Raw genomic sequence first — 23,005 nt, 5'->3', positions numbered from 1 at the left:
CTTTATTTTTAATTTAAATATTAACTTTAACAAGATGAGTAATACTATTTTTAAATATTACAACTCAACTATGACTTGTTATTTTAATACTATCTTTTAACAAGTTAAGTAAGTCGTATTCTGACTTTCAACTCACAACTGTCAATAATATTAATGGCAAGTCATGACGTATAGTACTATTCTGGCGTGTATATATGGTGCAGATGCATGTCAATTGTTTCTGCAAACTGAGACAAAATCCATAAGCACCTCATCATCAACATTAAGTTAAGGATGAAGTTAGAAGTTGACATAATCTCCAAAGAAATCATCAAACCCTCTTCTCCAACCCCTCACCATCTTCGTCATTACCAACTCTCCTTTCTCGATCAAATCTCTCCATCAGTGTATGAACCCACCGTTCTCTTTTATACTTGCGATGGTTCCACTGAATTCAACATAACCTCCATGTCCAACCATTTGAAGAAATCTCTGTCAGATGTCTTAACCCATTACTACCCTTTTGCTGGGAGAATCAATGGCAAGAATTTCATAGACTGCAACGACGAGGGCATCCCTTACTTCCAAGCAAAAGTGAAGTGCAAACTTGTCGATGTTATTCATAAACCAGTTCCAGGAGAACTCAACCATTTGGTTCCATTTCAACTAGATGATATCACCGATATCCTATTTAGTGTTCAACTCAATGTTTTTGAATGTGGTGGTATTGCAATCGGTGTTTGCCTTTCTCACCAGATTGCTGATGGTTTATCATTTTTCACGTTCATAAATAATTGGGCAGCCATTGCTAATGGATCACAAGATGTGTTGCCAAATCCACAATTTGTTTCAGCTAAGCTCTTTCCACCCAAAAATATATCTGGGTTTGATCCTCGAAGTGGTATCATAAAGGACAACATCATATGCAAGATGTTTGTGTTTGATGCTTCCGTTGTTGAAAATTTAAGGGAAAGATATGCTGACACAAGCAGCTTCGAAAACGAGAAGCCCCCAACTCGAGTGGAGGCTTTATCTGCTTTCATTTGGAGTCGTTATGTGGCTGTGACTAGAGACCAATCAAGTCCACAGAGAACACATGCTGTGGTTCACGCTGTGAACCTTCGTCCAAAGATGGAACCACCTCTTCCTCCAGAGTCCTTTGGAAACTACTACAGAATTAGCATGACAATTCCATCGTTGAACACTGAAGAGGAGTGTCACGGGCTAGTGAAACGGGTAAGGGATCAGATAAAGAAGATTGACAAGGATTATGTGAGGAAACTACAAGAGGGAAACGAGCATTTGGGTTTCCTTAAGGATAGTTTAGATAGAGTGCTTGTGAAGGGGGAGTTAGTGGCGTTTAATTTCACCAGTTTGTGTAGGTTTCCTTTGTATGATGCTGACTTTGGTTGGGGGAAACCAACATGGGTCGGTGTACCTTCTTTAATGTTTAAAAATCTGGTTGTGTTCGTTGACACCAAGACCGATGGTGGCATAGAAGCCTACGTTAGCTTGAAGGTGGAGGATATGGTCAAGTTCGAAGAAGACGAGGAGTTGCTTGCTTGTGTGAACAAAGCTCGGAGTTCTTGATGCATGCATGCGATGTAATTAATTAGGTGAAATCAACAATAAGTTGTGAAATAAGACGCAGAACAAGAAGAGTAATCTTCTTTCGTGTTATGGAGTTTCTACTAGTAATTTATACTGTATTTTACGTCCCTGATTTGTAAAATAATTTATTAAGTGTTTGCTAATAAATTTATACTTTTTTAAATGCTTATATCTATGTATTCAGAAGACTGTATAGTTATAATATCAAAGTTATAATTTTTACTCTTCTCTTTAGAAACTGTCGGCTCTAACGTAAAAAGTAAAAAAAAATTACAATTCAATATTATAATTATATACTCTGGGAATTACAAAATTATAAGCATTTAAAAGGACATAACTTAAGTCTTTTGAAAGGATAGAAAATTTACCCTTAATTTTACTAAAAGATTGTTTGATGATATCGGAATTTTTAAAACATGCCATGGCAAAGAAGCCAGACTCAGATAAAAAGGCCATTTCAAAATAAGCCGGCCTTCGGTAATAAAGTCACTGCAAAAGAAGCAAGGTTCAAATAAAAAGGTGAACATCGCTTCCCCGGGTTAAACGACTCTGATCAAGTCATAATAAATAAAGCCACGACAATCCAAGTCGGGTTATAATCAATAAGACAAGCAAAAGGCCAAGTCAATAATTCTGAAGTCGTGGTGATCCAACCCGGCCTATGATCGATAAGACAAAATAACTCAATCCGGGTCAATTCCAATAAAACCATGGCAAAGAAGCCGAGTTCAAATGAAAAGAGTCGGAGAACTATCTCAATAAACATGTGACTGACAAAGAAGTCCAAATTTTTATATACAAAAAAAAAAAAAAAAAGTCCAAATTTTGAAAGCTACAACATGGGAAATCGGGCTAAGAAAAGAAGCCTCCATCAACTTAAGCCTTCGCCAAAGAAGTCGAGCATAAGAAACTCTAACAAAAAGAATGGCAAGACACATCATAAAAGTATGATAGAAGTTGAAATTGAAATGGCTATGTAAAAAAAAATAAAGGTCGGGAACAAACTCAACAGTGTACTCCACAACACAAAAAGAGGATCAAGCCCGCAGAAAAGGAAGGCATACATCGACACAAGAACGCCAAGCATATGCCAATTAAGGATGGACCTAGATGTGTCCGAGGTGCAAGAAAAACATTTTAGCCCGGCAACATGAATGCTAAAACTACCAAACTTGGGGGCAAGTGTTATGAACCTATTCAAAGGGCCCATATCTTAACAACATAACAACCTGAGATAGACTAAAGAGATAAGGATAATCCCAAAGGATAAAGGATGAAACAACTTATCTTATCCCCCAACAATCACAACACCAGGACTCTACACTTACAGGTAATGTAACACCCCCTGTATACCCGGTTTGTTATCATATTACAGTATTAAGCGCAGCTAAATAAATGCGGAAGCTAACTTTTTCTTTTCAGTTATGACGTCATTATTATTAACCAAGTTGATTACGTAATCCTTTTTCAAAACATTGCCTGTACGTAAATTGCAATAAAAAACTAACTGAATAACCTCATATTATAAATAAGTATGTATCTAATCACGAAACTACAACACGTAGTCCGGAAAATATCCTGATACATTATACAACTCGAATGAACTCAAACACAACATAAATCAATGTGGCATGGACAACCCCCATGCTCACCAAATAAGGCAACAAAGCCCAACATAGTCTCAAATCAAATGGTCATATACTAAAAGAAAGCATAATCACAAGCAGGCATAATCAGCATGTGTAACGCCCGACCGCTTCAAGAATCAATGACTATCCCCACATACTAACACGAGACTTTTCAGTGTTTTTTTTCCTCACTCGCACACTTCTCGGGAAAACTTCTCAGGAGGTCACCCATCCCAGAATTGCTCCAAGTCAAGCATGCTTAACTGTGGATTTCTTCCGATCCGGGCTACCGAAAAATGCATCTTGTTAGCATAGGTAGTACCAATTAATTCTTATAAGCTATCTCAAACTGCGCAGTCTTATAGCTACACAACCTTTGGAATCCCTCTTTTCGGGTGTCGATTCGATTCATTCATGCATGTAACCCCCCGTTGGAAGCCTGTCAAGAGCCGCTACTTGTTCGTAGGGGTGTAAATGGGCTGGGCTGGGCTGGGCTTTAGCCATCTTGGCCCAAGCCTACGTAAAAAAAAATTCAGCCTATCTGGCCTACTGGCCTATTAAAGGCTTTATTTATAGGCCAAGCTCGGCCCACTCTCAAAAATAAGAAAGCCTGACATGGCCTACAGGCCTTGTAGGCCTCCCACTATATATACTAAGCAAAAACGATAATTGTATAGAGCAAAGAAAGTTCCATTCATGCATGCACTAGTACTTCTCATAAGAAAAAAATGACAAACAAGAAAGAGTCAACATAATACCTCAGCTCTAAAATGTATATCATAGAGGAATAGAGTCAAAGAAATGGGAAAAATAAGAAAAATACAATTACTGGATGCTGAAATAAAGTCTACAAGAGAATGTCATTCATCTAAAAATCTTTAAACCACCATCAAGACAAGGGAAAGAAGAGTATTATTGAAAGATCTTCATCAGTAACATCATAATCCAGCAAGGTACCCATTGCTCCATGGTATTAAGCTGCAACAACATGTAAAATTTGGAGACATTAGACAAGTTTTCCTTTCATAAAATAAAATAGCACAAAAAGTAAGAGATATTGATATTTGGTACTTTGTGTCTTTGCCACATAAAATAAATATTATTTTATTATTTTATTTTAATAAATTAAATAGGCCAGCCTACAAGGCTGTAGGCCGGGCTTGACAAAATTGGCCTATGGCCTATTTATTAAAAAAGCTTTTTTATAAGCCTAAGCATACTCTACTTTTCTGAAAGGTCGGGCCTGGGCCGGGTTCAATGTAGGCCGGGCCGTAGGCTGGGCTGGGCCAGCCTGGCCCATTTACACCCTTACTTGTTCGTGCCTCTTTGCACCGACGATCACTCCCCGCCCTCGTCAGCGCTCGGGATGTTACATGCCCGCCAGCTTCCTCCTGGTTCGTCCTCGAACCACACCGTACTGGATGAGAGGCCCTGCTCGGATACCACTTGTAACGCCCGACCGCTTTAAGAATGAATGACTATCCCCACATACTAACACGAGACTTTTCAGTGTGCTTTTTCCTCACTCGCACACTTCCCGGGAAAACATCCCTGGAGGTCAGCCATCTCAATATTGCTCCAAGTCAAGCACGATTAACTGTGGAGTTCTTCCGATCTGGCTACCGAAAAGCAGATGCATCTTCTTAGCATAGGTAGTACCAATTAATTCTTATAAGCTATCCCAAACTGTGCAGTCTTATACCTGAACAACCTTTGGAATCCCTCTCTTTCGGGTGTTGATTCGATTCATTCATGCATGTAACCCCCTGCTGGAAGCCTGTCAGGAGTCGCTCCTTGTTCGTTCCTCTTTGCACCGGCGATCACTCCCCGCCCTCGTCAGCGCTCGGGATGTTACAGCATGCATATCAACTAAGCTCCGGCCTCCTGCTGCCAGAGGTCTCAACCACTGAGATACCTGAACCTGAAAATGTGCCCCAAACGTGGGGTGAGATATCTAAAAAGAAATCACAGTAAGACAAGGGTTCCTCAAGGATCTCTCCACCCCAAGCTCACTTACATGTGCAATATAAGTTCAAAAGCAGTATAATAATATAAGTTCCAAAATCTGTGCAATGCAGTATATAATCATGTCATGTGTGTCAACATCATTCTGGCCAGAGAATAAACATGCAGGATTTACATACGTCTACAACCTACAGTACAAGACGCTACTTGTACCTCACCCACAGAATCACCATATTGTATGACGCTACATACTCAGGCTTACCGTCTAGGTGGAACAACACATACATGTTATAAGGCACTTGCACTTAACAGTTCAAAAGCATTTCAATAATCATCTTTTCATGAAAACACATCATGCATATAAACCATCCCTCCATGAGGTATGGTGGAACAAATAATGGACAAAACCGATAACACGAAAGCTTATCTCGCAAGCTAACTATCCAACTCAAGAGTCCAACCCAGTCCAAGGACCACAAACAGCACTCTCACAGTCTATTTATACCAACATTCATATCAATATTCGTAATCTAATAATTTATGACATAACGACAACGTTTCATTTTATGTTTCATGCCTTTAGACTTCTCCCAAAGCCACAAGCCCTTAATCTAAGTGATTCTGACTTAGTTCAATTATTACAGAGGTTCGACTTAACCAATTATGGGTCCACAAATCCAAAATATCATTCTGTACGAACAAAACATTGACCATCTCGAAATTTCCAGAATATCCGGATATATGTCGGGGCCATATCTGGATATCCATATCCGGATATCATATCCGGATATTCCAAACCCCATATCCGGAAATCATATCCGGATATTTCGCGACAGAATGCAGTTTATGCATTTTGTGAGATATCCCTTCCAAGGTTCCTCTTTTAACACTCATACACGTTAAATCATGCGTTTTTACATTCTTTTAGGTCAGTGTTCACATTGGTTACTTAACATAATCATTTTACATGCCAAGACTCCACTTTTATCAAAGAAACTCGTGATCAAAGGTTCAAGGACATACCCCAAGGCTCCAAAACAGAACTAAAAGGTGGTCAAGGAGCTTCCAATGCAGCTTCTAGTACAGCAAGCACAAGGTCCACGAATCTAACTCTACAAGTTGGTGTTTCTACTTCACAAAATGACTTCTTAAACTCATAAAGAGCAAGAAATGGTTTTCCTCTACCAAAACAGTGAAGTCAACCCTCACTCACTCTCTTAATGGCTTTAACAACTCAGAAATGGTGTCTCTCTAACTCTCAAGACTTGTTTACCACATCCATGGTGATTAAAGGAGGAAACTTAGAAGAAAATGACTACTTGGCTCACAAGAAGAAGAGAGGAAGGCAATAGAACAGTGCAAGGGCTGGTCAGCCACCAAGGGTCTCACGTATCATCTGATTATGGCCTAGGGTTTTGGGCCATTAAGCATTTATAGCGTCATTAAGTCTTAAACACACTGTATTAGCACTAATAGCTACGCTAATCTTTTTATTCCCAAACTTTGGATTCTGAACCTAGCCATTTTTCTAGGATTTTTCATATTTTTATTTTATTTTTCGCAGCACTTTGCCGGTACGCGCTTTTACGTAGTCGGTATCAGTCCTGACGTCAGTTCTCATTATTTCGACTTGAAACTTGACATACTAGTTCTAAATATTATTCAAGAAATATTCCCATACTTATTATAATTTTTTAGGATACTTCATCGATACACACTTATACCGTGAAGCAGAACCGGTATCTGCACTTTTCGTCGGAAAAGCGACTTTCAGCGTTATTAAGTCCTTATAATAGTTATTCTTACCTTACCATATTTATTTAAGGTCAATTATGTAATTATTCACTTAAGCTAATAATTAATTAATTAAATTCCAAATTTAACGGTGCGGGTTCTTACAGGTAACCCCTTCTATAAATAAACTGTCAAACCTCTTAGGTACACACTCTGAATTCCCTACTCTCTTGCCTATCACTGTGCACACACCTCACGTCTTGGCCATACGCCTATTATTAGTGCACAGTGATTGCTATATTAGCTATATGCCCGTATGATATCTCTCTCATAGATATCTCTGAGCGCATACATCTATCACCTAAGCGGTGAATATTCACGGTCTACCTGGACCGAGCTAAGTTGTAAAATAAGATGCAGAACAAAAAGAGTAATCTTCTTCGTATTATGGAGTTTCACTTGTTAAATGTCTTTTGTCTCCTTGTTTGCTTGTGTTAGTTACAAAGTTGAAAAAGTTATAGTGGCATAATGGTGTGGTGTTATGAGTGTAATTAACTAGTGTTTATTGGTAACTGAATAATGCTGCTATTAATGATGTAATGGGCTCTTTGTTGATAGTGAAATAAGCTCTAGCTTTCAGTTTTTACCTTGTGTATATGGGAGGAATAAGATTAAAGATTCTCTTTTCTAATGTCTTATATATGTGTCAACATTACAAAATTTTATCACTTAATAGTGATATGAGATAGTCAAATTGTGAGTCAAATATACGAGGGAAGAGAGTTTAGCGCAGACTTCCAACTAAGCCCTTAAAAACATTGAATCAACTTCTTCTCCCTCATCATACTTGTCATCATACTTGGATAGCTCGACTCCACATTTCATTTGGGTATTGATAGGCTTGTAATCCTCCAGCTTGAATTTCTTCAACCTCTCCCATGCATAACATTCTTGAGTGTTGAAAATGCCTTTTTCCTTTTGCTTGATTTCAATGCTAAGGTAGTATGACATCAATGGTTTTGTGCAACCAGTCATATTCGTGATCATTATATTATACCTTCTGAACCATGATGTGTGCCACCAAATTATAAATAGAGTTTGTCATACAAAGAATTTTGAAAACTAGCATCCTGTCTACTTAAATTTGAGGATCTTATACTCGATCTTGTTTCTCTTTTTCTATTTTGAAGATAGCATATTTGACAAAATCAAGCACTATAAGATTATATCCTATTACTTTGTTTTGTCTGATAACCAACAATTTCTTCCGCTATCAGCCTATAACAATTCTTCTTCTCTTCACCATTCTTGCACTCCTTACTTTATATTTTCTTCTTCTTTATATTGCAAAGGTAAACCTCAAGGCTAATTGATTCTTTGATCTCTTGCATAGCTCTTATGTGACATCGGCTTCCAAATCTGTGAAAGTATGCTTAAAAGACATTTCTTGTCACTTACGAATAAATAATCTCCATGCTTAAACATTCACTTGATCTTTCATAAAGAACTGGATCTAGAAGATCTTTGACCTGGAAATGTACGATATAACTTAAAACAAATATTGTTTATGTTACGTCTATGAACTTAAAAGGTACATGATTACCTTTTTCCAATTCAAATATAATTATATGTTAAAAGTAGTCCATACCATAGACAATGCAATTTTTTTTTGTAATCCCAAAATTAGCAGTTATCAAAACCAAAGCCTGAAATATTATCTCGGAGCCCAAAGAGACACAATCAAATGAAATACCTGAACCATTCTAGGCTGATGTGGAATATATACTGCTCGTAAATGTTAAAAATGATGATGTGTCAAGCAATCTCTTTTTTTGGTGCGGAGTTAGACATGATTCTTATCCATATGGAGAATGACGAATTACGTGATGAGGAACAAGAGGCATATTCAAGTAGTGAACCAGAATTGGATGAATATAAGACTCCAGAGGAAGGTGTGCAAGAAAAGGTAGAAGAATAGGATTCATCCGGGTGATCACTTCATATTATTTCTTTATTGCGATACATTGTACTAAAGACATTGGAAAATTTGCTTTGATTTGTATTACTGTTTCGTTCATTGCATTGCACTTCTTTTATATTTGCTCTCTTTCACATTAGTAACTGGTTTATGGTTGGACATTGCGTATTTCTTTATACATATTTTTGTTAAGGTTTTCAGATAGATTCGGACACTCAGCGAGACGGTGCTGATGGTTATGGCAAAAAAGGGTGGCCGTAGCGGCAAAGGAGGCAGGACGAACACCCTCACTGGTAGAGGACGTAGTAGGGATTCTCCCGAGTTACCTCCTCTATCTATGTCTATCTCTCATTCCACCTACACTTCCAAGCATGCCAAAGCAGGCTAAACCTAACTCCAATTTGAATTAGATAAATATTAATATTTTGATTATAATTTTTTATACTAACATCTTCAATGGATAACATGTTTTCCTTTTACAAGATCTTCCCCCGTCCTATAATGTGGGAGATGCATCTTCTCACCAGCAGCCACTGTGGGGATCGATTGATCCTGTTGCGAGGCATGTCTGGGTTCGTCTGATCGGGACAACCGAGTAAGTTCTTTTGTTACATTGTGGTATTAATTTCTTTTATTTTTTACACTGGTGTTTTTATGCTAATATTTTGATTTTTTTCTTGTTATCAGGTTCGAACCACGGAAGGATACTCATCAATTCATTATGGATATGATATTTCGCAATTTCAACTAGCCATGGGGCTGGTGGAAAGATGTTCCCGATGTAACGCCCGACCGCTTCAAGAATGAATGACTATCCCCACATACTAACACGAGACTTTTCAGTGTGCTTTTTCCTCACTCGCACACTTCCCGGAAAAACTTTTCAAGAGGTCACCCATCCCAGAATTGCTCCAAGTCAAGCACGCTTAACTGTGGAGTTCTTCCGATCCGGGCTACCTAAAAGCAGATGCATCTTGTTAGCATAGGTAGTACCAATTAATTCTTATAAGTTATTCCAAACTATGCAGTCTTATACCTGCACAGCCTTTGAAATTTCTCTCTTTCGGGTGTCGATTCGATTCATTCATGCATGTAACCCCCCGCTGGAAGCCTGTCAGGAGCCGCTCCTTGTTCGTGCCTCTTTGCACCGACGATCACTCCCCGCCCTAGTCAGCGCTCGGGATGTTACACCCGAAGACACCAAGAACGGTTGGTGTAACCAATTCATGGTAAGTTTGCCCATATTTAGGTCACTAAACCATCATTTTTAACATGCGTTTAAATTAATGTAATGTGTGATAATGTGCACTAATCACTTGTATTTTGGGAAATTGACAGTAGCACTTCAGGTAGTTGCCTGAGCATGAGGTTAGTTTAATAAAAGCTTTGAAACCCAAGGCTTCCAAGTGGTTTGGCAATAGAATGCACCGCTTGAGATATAACTTGGGCAGCGATACTTAGATTACCACTGAAACTAAGAAGGAATTGCTAGAATAATGGGAGGCAAATGACAAATTTAAGGAGGTGCAAGAGCAGAACAAGCGAAATAGGGCGCACATGCCGGGACCCTCTTATACTAGAGGCTGCATCCCAATATCGGAGCATAAGAAAAGACTTGTAAGTATACATTCTCTTTTATTTCGATATCCTATATTTTGCACTTTCAAGTAATTAATTATGCTAGTTTTAATTTGCAGCAAGCTTCTAGGGTGCCTGAAGATGAGCTTTCTTTCGCCGCTTTTCAGAGGACTCGCAGCCTTGAATCAGGAGTTGAGCCCGGGATTCGATTAACGACACGACCAAGGGATTAGTTGTGAGTTATTCATTACTTCATTTTCATTTGATTTATCAGTGTTTAGTTCACTTTATGGTTATTAATAATTTAGTTTTTTTTTAATGTAATCTGGTAGGAGGCGTGTGATAGGCTTTGGGAGGAGAGCTAGTCGCAGGTGCTGACATGTGGTGGCACCCGCACCTCTCAAGTCGACAGCAGTGAACTCTTCTTGAAAAGGTGTTCAACGTGGGAGCATTTGGCAGCCAATTGAAGACGACCAAGCACCCCTCCAGCCAATGTACATGAGTTTCTGAAGGTAAAGGCACACAATTAGTAATTGTTTACAATTTTTACTCCTTAATCCATTAAAATTATTTGCAAAAAGATTGACCTAAGTCGTAATGTATTTGCAGATAAGCTCGCCAAATGTGATGGATGACTGATGCATTGCAGACCGAGCTGAAGCAAATGAAGGCAGAACAACAGCAGATGTCTAAGGCCTTCAAGAAATTTCTTAAAAAGATGGAGAAGAAAAAACAGAAGAAGAAGATGAAGAATAAGAACAAGGCACCTGCAGATGACTCCTCATCCTCATCCTAATCCTCATCTTCTTCCCCTTCCCACACCCTTACCTCGTGATGTATTTCAAACATTTGTTTATGATTAGCTTTATTATTATTACTTTTTGTAATTATTAGTAATTTACTTTTAATGATATATATTAGGATATTTTATATATTGTTGGACTATTTACAGGCCAAAAATTAAATGATTTCAAATATATAATTTTAATAAATTTGTAAATTTGCGACGGAAATTATTTAGATATCTGTCGCAGAATTTTGCTGCTAACTGCGATGGCATACATATCCGTCGAAAATTGCTACGATATAAGTACTAAATTTTGTCGCAAATAAAGATGTTATTTTACGACCGTAATACATTTTTGTCACTATCTGCATTAGAATTACATATATATTCCATCTCAAAATTACGGCGATAGGTTCCTTAACTTATCATCACATACTCTGTGATTGTGTTTTTAGATATATTTTTTCCGTAAAGTGCGACGGTTATTTGTGTGACGAATCTCGACGATTTTTTCGATCGCAAATTGCGACGGCTTGAAGTGCATTATTTCTGGTTCCATTTACTTCTTCACGACAATATACTCCGGAGCTGCGACGAAAATTTGTCGTCAAAACTGGTTTGAGCCAAAATAGCATCACAGATTTCCTTTGCATCGCCTTTTTCCCTGAGAATCTTTTTTCGTTGCACAATTCATCACAAATTGAAATTGCGACGGTTTTTTAATGCTTTGTAACGATATTTCTCGTCGCAATATCCGTGTTTTCTATTAGTGATATGTTGCTCTTCATAATTATGAAAACGTAATTCATAATTATTTTATGTATTTCTGATTCTTGGAATAAAAAAAAAAGTGTTAATAAATATAATTTTAATTCTCAGAACACTTCAAAGGCATAGAATCAAAAAAATTGTTTCATCTCAGAATTAATGCTGGGGAACAAAATGGTTATCATGCACACCCTAATGCTTACTTATTTAGATATATTTTTATGAGTTCATTTTTTCTGCAGTCAATGTAGATAAGTTATCTATATTGAGCCCAAAAAGACGTTGTTTTAGGGCGAAAATCAATGTATTTTTGTAATTATAATTTATTTCAGGATTATAATAGTCTTTCTCATTATAATTTTTTAATCTTCCAATCCAAAACGACGTCGTTTTAGAAGTGAATGTAAATAATTTACTTACATTCAATATAGAAACATTAAAGCCTATTTTTATGTGGGTTTCAATTTTGAAATGCGTGTATCAATGAGAAAAAGCTTTTTATCGTTTATTTTTTATAGTGAAATCAAAGTTCATTAATTTCATAGTTAAAATGGATAAAACAATTAGTCTTTATATATAATCTGGTCTTAGATAGAGAAAAATGATAATAGAAAAATAATGAAATTAAAAAAATTGTATTTGATTTTTTTTTTTGAGAACAAGAGAAAACAAAAAACTACAGACGACACATACGGAGTACTGCAACTGCTACCCCTATAAAATCAGTTTATTAATTTGTGTTTTGCTAATACTGAAGAAAAGAGTTGTACGAAATAACGATTATAAAAATATTGGTTTGAAATTAGAAAAATAATAATAATAATAATAATAATAATAAGTGTTGTTAAAATTTAAAACTGGACCAGATTGGCCGGCCCAATTGGCAACCAAACCATCAACCGGTCCGATATAACTAATGAATTGATTTTGCAATTGACCTTATATGTGATTGGTAAACCAGTCAATGTCATAAATCAAGTTCAGTCCATATTAAACTGATTTTTGGATTATTGATGCAAAATATTTGAAAATGCAATGATCGGTTTTTGATACTTGAAATCATACATATGAATAAAAATGTAAATTATTTATATTGATCTCCCAAAATTAAGTAATTAATACTCATTTATCTTAGATGTATATTTTATTTTAAGTATCGATTTTGAAATGCATGTATCAACAAGAAAAAGATTTCAGATTTAATTAAATATAAATCAAGCTTTTTATCGTTAGTTTTTTAAAGAGAAAAAAAATTAAGTTTATTAATTTTATAGAAAAATAGATAAAATGGTTAGATTTTATACATAATCTGATCTTGAATAGAGAAAAAAGATAAAACAAAAAAAAAAAGCTAGTGAAAAAATTAAGATGACTGATAATCGGTTTTGCATCAAAACCAATGTAAAATTGGTGAACTGGACATAAATCAAGTTTGACCAATATTAAACTGGTATGGATTTTTAAAGTTGAACTAGGATCAAACATAGAATTTCATTACGGATATTTGTCTCAAACACTAAGCTAAAGCAATTTATTTGTGATAATATTTGTATGTGTAAGTTATATTTACAAATTTTTTGTTTATAAATTTTTATGAACTATACTATATACTACGGGTAGTATCATGGTAGTTAAAATTTCTATTTAAATATGCGCTTTTACGATTTTATGATTTTTTTTTTAATGAAAACGATTTTATCAAAATTTCAAACGTTTTTATGTTTGTACGATTTTTTTTACATTAAAATTTTAAGTTTTACGATTTTTTATCTTCATTCTGATTTTAACTATCATGGATAGTACATACTCAAGTAATATGTACTACCCGTAATACATAGTATAGTTTGTAAACAAAAAATTTACAAATATAACTCTACTCATATCTTTATAATTGTATTTACTACATATATATTTTTGTATAAATTTAATTCAAACAATGACTTATTGGTTCAACTAATAATCTATGGACTCAATATCTTGACTGAGGGCCAGGGTTTTTTTTTTGAAATAAATTATAATTAGATGGGCTGCCGCGATTTCCTGCATGCCTATTCAATAATACAATGGGTAAAATTGCAATGTGATGCCTACTAAAAAAAAAATTATATTGCAGTGTGATGAAGGGCACTTCCCAACCCAAAATTTTCCATTTTGCATGGGTAAGGTTAACATCTTCATAATTCTCGGCATGAAAATGATCTTCTTATTCGCCTTGGTGACGAGCTAGACAATTTTAAAAATGCCACCACTTATTATCTATAACAAGATGAGTAATACTATTTTTAAATATTACAACTCAACTATGACTTGTTATTTTAATACTATTTTTTAAAGTTAAGTAAGTCGTATTCTGACTTTGAACTCACAACTCTGCCAATAATTTGCAAGTCATGACGTATAGTACTATTCTGGCGTGTATATATGGTGCAGATGCATGTCAATTGTTTCTGCAAACTGTGAGACAAAATCCATAAGCACCTCATCATCAATAACATTAAGTTAACGATGAAGTTAGAAGTTGAGATAATCTCCAAAGAAATCATCAAACCCTCTTCTCCAACCCCTCACCATCTTCGTCATTACCAACTCTCCTTTCTAGATCAAATCTCTCCATCAGTGTATGAACCCACCGTTCTCTTTTATACTTGCTCCACTGAATTCAACATAACCACCATGTCCAACCATTTGAAGAAATCTCTGTCAGATGTCTTAACCCATTACTACCCTTTTGCTGGGAGAATCAATGGCAAGAATTTCATAGATTGCAATGACGAGGGCATCCCTTACTTCCAAGCAAAAGTGAAGTGTAAACTTGTCGATGTTATTCATAAACCAGTTCCAGGAGAACTCAACCATTTGGTTCCATTTCAACTAGATGATATCACCGATATCCTATTTAGTGTTCAATTCAATGTTTTTGAATGTGGTGGTATTGCAATCGGTGTTTGCCTTTCTCACCAGATTGCTGATGGTTTATCATTTTTCACCTTCATAAATAATTGGGCAGCCATTGCTAATGGATCACAAGATGTGTTGCCAAATCCACAATTTGTTTCAGCTAAGCTCTTCCCACCCAAAAATACAACTGGATTTGATCCTCGAAGTGGTATCATAAAGGACAACATCATATGCAAGATGTTTGTGTTTGATGCTTCCGTTGTTGAAAATTTAAGGGGAAGATATGGTGATACAACAAGCTTCGAAAACGAGAAGCCCCCAACTCGAGTGGAGGCATTATCTGCTTTCATTTGGAGTCGTTATGTGGCTGTGACTAGAGACCAATCAAGTCCACAGAGAACACATGCTGTGGTTCACGCTGTGAACCTTCGTCCAAAGATGGAACCACCATTGCCTCCAGAGTCCTTTGGAAACTACTCTCGATTTACTTTGACAATTCCAACGTTGAACACTGAAGAGGAGTGTCACGGGCTAGTGAAAGAGGTAAGGGATCAGATAAAGAAGTTTGACAAGGATTATGTTAGAAAACTTCAAGAGGGAAACGAGCATTTGGATTTCCTTAAGGATAATTCATATAGAGTGCTTGTGAAGGGGGACTTAGTGGCGTTTAATTTCACCAGTTTGTGTAGGTTTCCTTTGTATGACGCTGATTTTGGTTGGGGGAAACCAACATGGGTCGGTGTACCTTCTTTAAAGTTTAAAAATCTGGTTGTGTTCGTCGACACCAAGACCGGTGGTGGCATAGAGACTTACGTTAGCTTGAAGGTGGAGGATATGGTCAAATTCGAAGAAGACGAGGAGTTTCTTGCTTGTGTGAACACATCTCGGAGTTGTTGATGCATGCATGCTATCTAATTAATAATTAGGTGACATCAACAATAAGTTGTAAAATAAGGCGCAGAGCAAAAGAATAATCTTCTTCCTATTATGGAGTTTCTAGTACTTGTACTTGTTCTTTCTTTTTTTTGGTAAACACTTGTACTTTTTAAAATACGCGTTCCGATGAATTTGTTTTTATTACTTTGACTTTTTTGCTTCCAACAAGTAGATGGAAATCGTGGATGTTCTGTGAGCCTCGTGATATCTAAAGTCGTGATATCTCAATCGATCATTAGTGTTAGAATTCAATGGATGAAACGACACGACACCAATAATTGACACAAAATTCGCATTAGATGCCGGATTTCTAAGATAATCCTTCCCCACGTCTCAACTCGTTGATACTATGCCCCTACGAGAAGTAATATACAGCTTATTTTATAAATAAAAAAATAAAAAATTAAGGTGCTTGATTGTATGCTTGGTAAAGTCAAGAGATATATAATCCATCAAAATCAATAAAGATTTGCAACGGGAGTATAAATTAGTCATTAGTAAAAGATTCCTTGGCGCGCGCACATATGTATACGAGGATCGGGAAGGATTATATTTATAAATTTTTTATTTACAAACTCTTACAAATTATACTATGTTCTTTAAGGAGAATATTACACTATGTTCTTCTGGAAATATATAGTATAATTTACAAAAATTTATAAAAAAAAATTGTAAACGAATCTTTCCCCTTTATATATATATGATTTCTAAGATAATCCTTCCCCATGTCTCAACTCGTTGATACCGCCGCCCCTACAAGAAGTAATATACAGCTTATTTTATAAAAAAATTAAGGTGCTTGATGATTGTATGCTTGGTAAAGTCAAGATATATAATCCATCAAAATCAATAAAAGATTTGCAACGGGAGTATAAATTACTCATTAGTAAAATATCCCTTAGTATTTGATTGTTGCACCTATATAGCAGCTGCAAAAATGTAAACTCCATATATATATGGATTAAATACGAGAAATAATAACCATACAAAGGATGCAAGCATTAAATATGAGGAATCTTGTTATCAAAAAATAAATAAATATGAGGAATCATAACCATACACCTGTCGTTGTTGTACGTAAAGCGGCTGCAAAAATGATTTTACCTATATATATATATAGAAAATATTATATTTACAAATTTTTTGTTTACAAACTACACTATGTCTGAGCGGTCATACTTCAATCAAGAGTGTATGACTGGTCATACTTGATGTAATGTAAAAAAAAGTTTGTAAACGAATCATTCCTCTCTCTCTCTATATATATATATATATATATATATATATATATATATATATATATATATATATATATGAGAAAAATATTTCTCAAGCAGTTTGAGATATTTTATCTACGTCCACCTCAAAACTAAATCATTTTATTTATTTCCTTATATTAATTGATTTACTTTTAAATGTTATGATTCCATTTTTCTCTCTCATCCATTATCACCATTGATTTATCTTTATACGGTTATAATTTAGTAGCTGGAGATAAAATTGTCTAGCTTAAGAAACGATAATATATATATATATATATATATATATATATATATATATATATATATATATGTATATATATATATAGCAGGTGGTCATGATTTTTACTGTAAACTACTTAGGGCTTTATTTTGATTTAGCTCGTATAATTTTTTATCATTATTTATATTTGACTTATTTTGATTTTTTTTAATTATAGGTAAGAAACAAATCTTTAAATTTCCCCTTGCTTGAGTTTTATATTTATATCTTTTACTTATTGAAATATTAATGCTTTTATTTTTTATGACGAAAGAATAGTTTTTATAATTTTCGCACGTTAAAATATCGGTCCCTTTACTAATAAAAACTGCTTTTGACATTAAAACCTTAGATGTGAATACAAATGTATTTTTCATAAATTGATTGTCCAAAATATTAAGTAAAACTTATTTATCTCAGTTGAAGTTTAGGTAGGATATGGTAGATATTCTTATTACCAAATGTTTCTATTACCAATCAAATATAACTATGTACTACTAGTAGTATATCAAAAGTTTTTTTTTCTCTCTCTTCAATTTTTTTTCAGAGATTGTCTGCTGAAAAGTGGAACCCATGCAATAGCTAAAAAGTGATAGTAAATTAGTAATATGAATATTTGGTAGTAAGAATATCATACTTCATCTCAATTATGTTTTTTATTATTTAAGTTTTGATTTTGAAATGAACAATGTGAAACACATTTAAATTTAATTAAATATAAATCAACCCTTTATGGCAAAGAAAAAAATAAATAGATGATAAGCTTACACTTTACACATGGCTATGATCTTTGTTTTGGCTTAGCTCCACAGGCCCAATATATTGGGGCAAGTAATAAAGGCCCAATAAAAGGACTTTCTAGATAGTATCCCATGATAAGCAATAGAGTTTAGTTATAGGGTATTTTCTTTTTTTTTTTTTTCTTTTTTTTTTTTTGGTAATCAAAAGGGGCAGAGCCCCAGAAACAAAAAAAAAAAAGAAGAAGAAAACTACAAAACAGGAAACTAAATCAAACTACAAACAAAAAGACAAAACAGAAAACTAAAAAAATAGCCTCCTAGGAAAGCTAGCAAAAGTGACCAGGATCCAGAATGACAGCAGCAAGGAGGTTGATAAGATCATTGTGAGGAGATGAAATTGGGTTACGACCCGGGATCATTCAAAGCCTTTTTCGCAATCTAATCCGCACAAGAGTTACACTTCCTCAGGATCCCAATTAGATGAATAGTCCAATCCTTTTGAAGAAAAACTTGAATCTTAGCTACAATAGATAGCTTTCGAGAATCAACACCATCAGAGGTAAGAAGGCTTAAAGCTTGAGAGGAGTCCGATTCCAAAATAAGAGGTTTCCAACCATGATTCCAGACAAAAGCAAGACCATGATAAACAGCCCAAAGTTTCGCGATTAAAGGAGAGTAGAAGCCTATAAAAGCTGAGAAGCCACCAATCCAAGAGCCACAACAGTCCCTTATAAGGCCTCCACAAGCAGCCTTGTCCCCAGCTACAGCACCATCAACATTCAGTTTGAGAAAACCTTGAGTGGGAGCTAACCACATTGAGGGAGAGTGTGAGGAAGGGTTACTAGGAGAGCCTTTTAAAATCCTACTTTTGCAAAACCAGATTTCCTCAATAAGATCAGCTAAGACAGAAGATGGATCCTCTGGTCTCTTGAAGTTATCTTCATGCATTTCTTTGTTCCTCCATAACCACAGGGAATTACAAACAGTGAAGAAAGAGTCCCTCCAATCCTTTGCATTCTGGTTATAGGGTATTTTCTTCTCCAGCTCAGTATTGTACACACAAGATGGTGAGGTTGCACAGCTCACCATCGTACACACAAGATGATAAAGAAATATCAATCTACGATAGTGGAGACAAGGCTAACGATTTTGACTTACATTTTTTCCTTATCTATCGTCACTAAGAAATATTCATTCCCCTAAATTCTACTTCTCCAATAAAGAAGGCACCTAATTTCCATAACATTTATGAGTTGTTACTGTTTCATTCCCCTATAGATAATTTTTTAAAATTAAATAAGTAAATTCAAACATCCATTAAACCTATTTTTTTAATTCCACTTTGTGTTCACGGATCCTAGTCCGAATCAATAATTGCACGCCATGATGATCTACACTATTTTGGCGTGTGTATATATAGTGCAAATGCATATGAATTGTTTCTGCAAACCACGACCAAATCAAACACGAGACATCAGTTATTAGCACAAGCTAAGAGGAACTAAGAGGATGAAGGTTGAAGTTGAATTAATCTCCAAACAAGTCATAAAACCCTCTTCTCCCACACCCAATCATCTTCGCCATTACAAGCTCTCCTTGCTCGACCAGCTCACTCCTCAACTCAACAACTCCATGGTTTACTTCTACGCTCATGAATCCATGAGCATCACCGACGACCCTTCGAACCACCTTAAGAAATCGCTGTCTCAAGCCTTGTCATATTACTACCCACTCGCAGGAAGACACGTGGACAACACTTTTGTAGAGTGCAACGACGAGGGTGTCCCTTACTTGGAAGCTAAAGTCAGTTATTGCAAGCTCAACGATGTGTTGGAGAATCCTATACCAAGCGAGGTTAGTAAGTTGCTTCCATTTGCAATGGATGAGATTGTTGACACACTCCTTGGTGTTCAACTCAATGTTTTTGATTGTGGTGGAATAGCCATTGGTATATGCATGTCCCACAAGATAGGTGATGCACTTTCCTTTTTTGGGTTCATTCAAAGTTGGACAACTATTGCTCGTGGAGAAGCACGTGATCATGAAGGAATCAAGACACGTTTCATATCTGCAACCTTATTTCCCCCAAGGGATATGTCGTGGTATGATCCAAACAAAATCATCCCAAAAGATGAGAACATCGTGTCTAAGAGATTTGTGTTTGATGCAACTGTCATAGATGCTCTCAAAGCAAAATATGAAGACATGATGGCTTTGCAAAAAACCCCTTCAAGAGTTGAGGTTCTATCAACTTTCATATGGACTCGCTTTATGGCCACTACTCAGGTCGCTTCTAAGGGGCACAGATCCTATGTTGTGGCTCACACAGTGAACCTGCGTTCGAGAATGGACCCACCATTACCAGCTTACGCGTTTGGAAATTACTATCGAGCTGCTACAATGTTTCCATTGTTGGATTATAAGGGGGAGTGTTGCGATCTGGTGAGGAACCTTAGAGTGGAAATAAAGAAAATAGACAATGATTATATACTCAAACTTCAAGAGGGTATTGAATACTTGAACTCTCTTAGAGAAGATTTTAAAAGATTGGCGAAGAATGAGGAGAAGGAGATTGTGCCGTTTACCTTCACTGCTTTGTGCAGGTTTCCTGTTTATGATGCTGATTTTGGTTGGGGGAAGCCAACCTGGGTAGGGCCACCCGCATGGAAAGTGAAAAATGTTGCTATTTTTATAGATACCAAGTTAGGTGGTGGCATTGAAGCATATATAAGCATGACAGAGGAGGATATGGTTGAATTTCAAAATGACAAGGAATTGCTCGCACATATTTCAAAATGACTCTTAGGTATGGCTCATACTTTGCACATGCTGACGAGGGCCCTAGTTGTCGGATCAGCAGAAAAGCAACTAGGTGAACCAAGACAAATCTCTGTGTCTATTCTTTTTCTTTCTCTTTTCGTTTTCGATTTGTGTGATTGTCAATTTCCAACAATGACACATAGGAAAGTCTTATGTACTTAATTTGTAATTTATCATCCTGTCCTAATTTCTAAATATGTCTTTGTTATCGATAAAATTTCTCAAGATTTCATCTATCTTGAGCCGTGATATGCAAAGGAAATGTTTGGATGTTTCTTTCTTTCTTTATTTATTTTTTGTGTTCTTTGTTGAGTCAGTTAAGTCAACTAGTGCATCACGAAAATTCAGTTTTCTGATAAGTAAGCTTTGCTTCTCAGAGTTGAGAACATTCTTAAAATCTGTCAATGCTCCGTAAGGAGGAGTAATTACTGAATTACCATTCATTGTTGAGTTGAACATTAAAGGAATTTTACTTCCACGACCAGAACAGAACAGAAACCAAGCCAAAGGATACTAAGCTGAACTGAGAAGAGCATGAGTACTAAGGAAAGAGTTGAAATTTGTGGTCTCCTCTTAGCATTTAAGTCTCCGATTAATGGGAGTAAAGTGATATCAAGAAGAGGACACTAAAGTAGTATTTGTTCATTAACATGGTACAATAAGGGGACACAAATGTTGAAATAGTGAAGTAATTAGAATAAGTGAGAATTTGCTGTGTTAAGGGGAGATAGAAGAATGAAGAATCCGAGGTGAAAAATGAAAAGACATTTTTTTATTCTTGTTGAAGCCAAGGAAATGAACCATGAAAGGGCTACCTGATATTCCATTTTTTTGAGTGGTCCTCTTGTCTCGTGAAATTTTAGAGGAAAAAAAAATAGAATAGTTAATAAATTGACTCTTCTCGTAAAATAAATTTCATATAATATAAATTATCCTTATTATAATTAAATTAATGCATCCTCATTTTTATTTTAGAAACTACATTAATAAAATTTTATAAGTTTGGCTTACCGAAATAGAAGATTTTAAATTATTGTATTTTAATTAAATCTTTGGAAACATATTTTGGTGAAGAGTAGTGAATTAATTAATAAGATAAAACTTTAATTAATAAGATAAAACTAAATCAATATAGAAAGTATTTAATTCGATTTATGCTGATATTTTATAATGAATACACGTTTACTAATTATAATATATCTTACATTATTTTTTATACAATTTATCTATTTTAAAAATGTTGTTGGTAAAAAGTCTTGTTAACATAGTTATAGTTGTCAATTTCAATTCATTTCAAAAGACCATTATCTAATTAAATTTGATAAAATAAAAAAAGAGGTGAATGTAATTTTGAAATAATGGAAAATCCAATTATAAATTTAAAAATAGTTATGCTTAAATATTTAAAAAATATCATGACCTACCATGGTATGTGTCCTTTCTTTTATCAATTTCAATTTTTTTTAAAAAAATTAAGCTGATTTTTGCAAGAAATTTCATATTATTTCATTGATAAGGCTTAATAGTATGCCGGCATATACCTTCCTTTCATCCACAAATCGCAATCATGGGTTTGGTGTTTGTCATTTTAAATGACATAAGTTATGTCATTTTAGGAGAGAGATAGACACAGAAAAACGAAAATCATGGGAGAGAGAAAGTGAGTGATTTTTTTTAATTTAAAATTCAAATTTTCTGTATCTGTATCTCTCTTAAAATGACATAACTTTCTGTCATTTTAAGTGACAAACACTTTTCCCCGCAATTATATATGATAATATATCCATTCATTTTGTTTGCAAAGACTTTGAAATCCCAGCCACAGATCGGCGGGGAAAAATGATTGTAATTGCCAAAGGTGAGATGAATATAGCTGTCAAAATGGGCTATCTTCGCGTTCGCGGTCTGGATTGGATCGATTTTAAAAGTAAAAATCATCTGATTCAATTCCTTCGGTTTAATCATGTAATCATTCATTTGGTTTAGATTTTTTTTCAAATCTGATCCAATCCAATTCAATTTTATTCGGTTTGGATTGGATCGGTTTTCGGTTTTTTGAAAA

The 23,005-nt window shown here is 35.3% G+C and overlaps 3 protein-coding genes across 3 annotated transcripts; all 3 read left to right on the top strand.

Annotated features, from left to right (window-relative positions):
• Nucleotides 1–273: 273 nt before the first annotated feature.
• On the top strand, nucleotides 274–1,569 carry LOC133307549 (stemmadenine O-acetyltransferase-like). Its single transcript, XM_061508350.1, has one exon. It carries the CDS (start codon nucleotides 274–276, stop codon nucleotides 1,567–1,569), a length of 1,296 nt encoding a protein of 431 aa, XP_061364334.1.
• Nucleotides 1,570–14,533: 12,964 nt separating this feature from the next.
• Nucleotides 14,534–15,870, top strand: LOC133300579 (stemmadenine O-acetyltransferase-like). The gene has a single exon (XM_061500435.1). The coding sequence runs from the start codon at nucleotides 14,534–14,536 to the stop codon at nucleotides 15,821–15,823; it is 1,290 nt and encodes a 429-aa protein (XP_061356419.1). The 3' UTR covers nucleotides 15,824–15,870.
• Nucleotides 15,871–19,632: 3,762 nt separating this feature from the next.
• On the top strand, nucleotides 19,633–20,922 carry LOC133305966 (stemmadenine O-acetyltransferase-like). Its single transcript, XM_061506529.1, has one exon. The coding sequence runs from the start codon at nucleotides 19,633–19,635 to the stop codon at nucleotides 20,920–20,922; it is 1,290 nt and encodes a 429-aa protein (XP_061362513.1).
• The last annotated feature ends 2,083 nt before the right edge of the window (nucleotides 20,923–23,005 follow it).

This window comes from Gastrolobium bilobum, unplaced genomic scaffold (genome assembly GCF_033153095.1).
Source record: "Gastrolobium bilobum isolate Gb01-03AN ecotype WA unplaced genomic scaffold, APGP_CSIRO_Gbil_v1 utg21156, whole genome shotgun sequence".
In the NCBI taxonomy this organism is placed as follows: Eukaryota; Viridiplantae; Streptophyta; class Magnoliopsida; order Fabales; family Fabaceae; genus Gastrolobium; species Gastrolobium bilobum.
The sequence above is the reverse complement of the archived record's forward strand: the minus strand, read 5'-3'. Positions and strand labels throughout refer to the sequence as shown.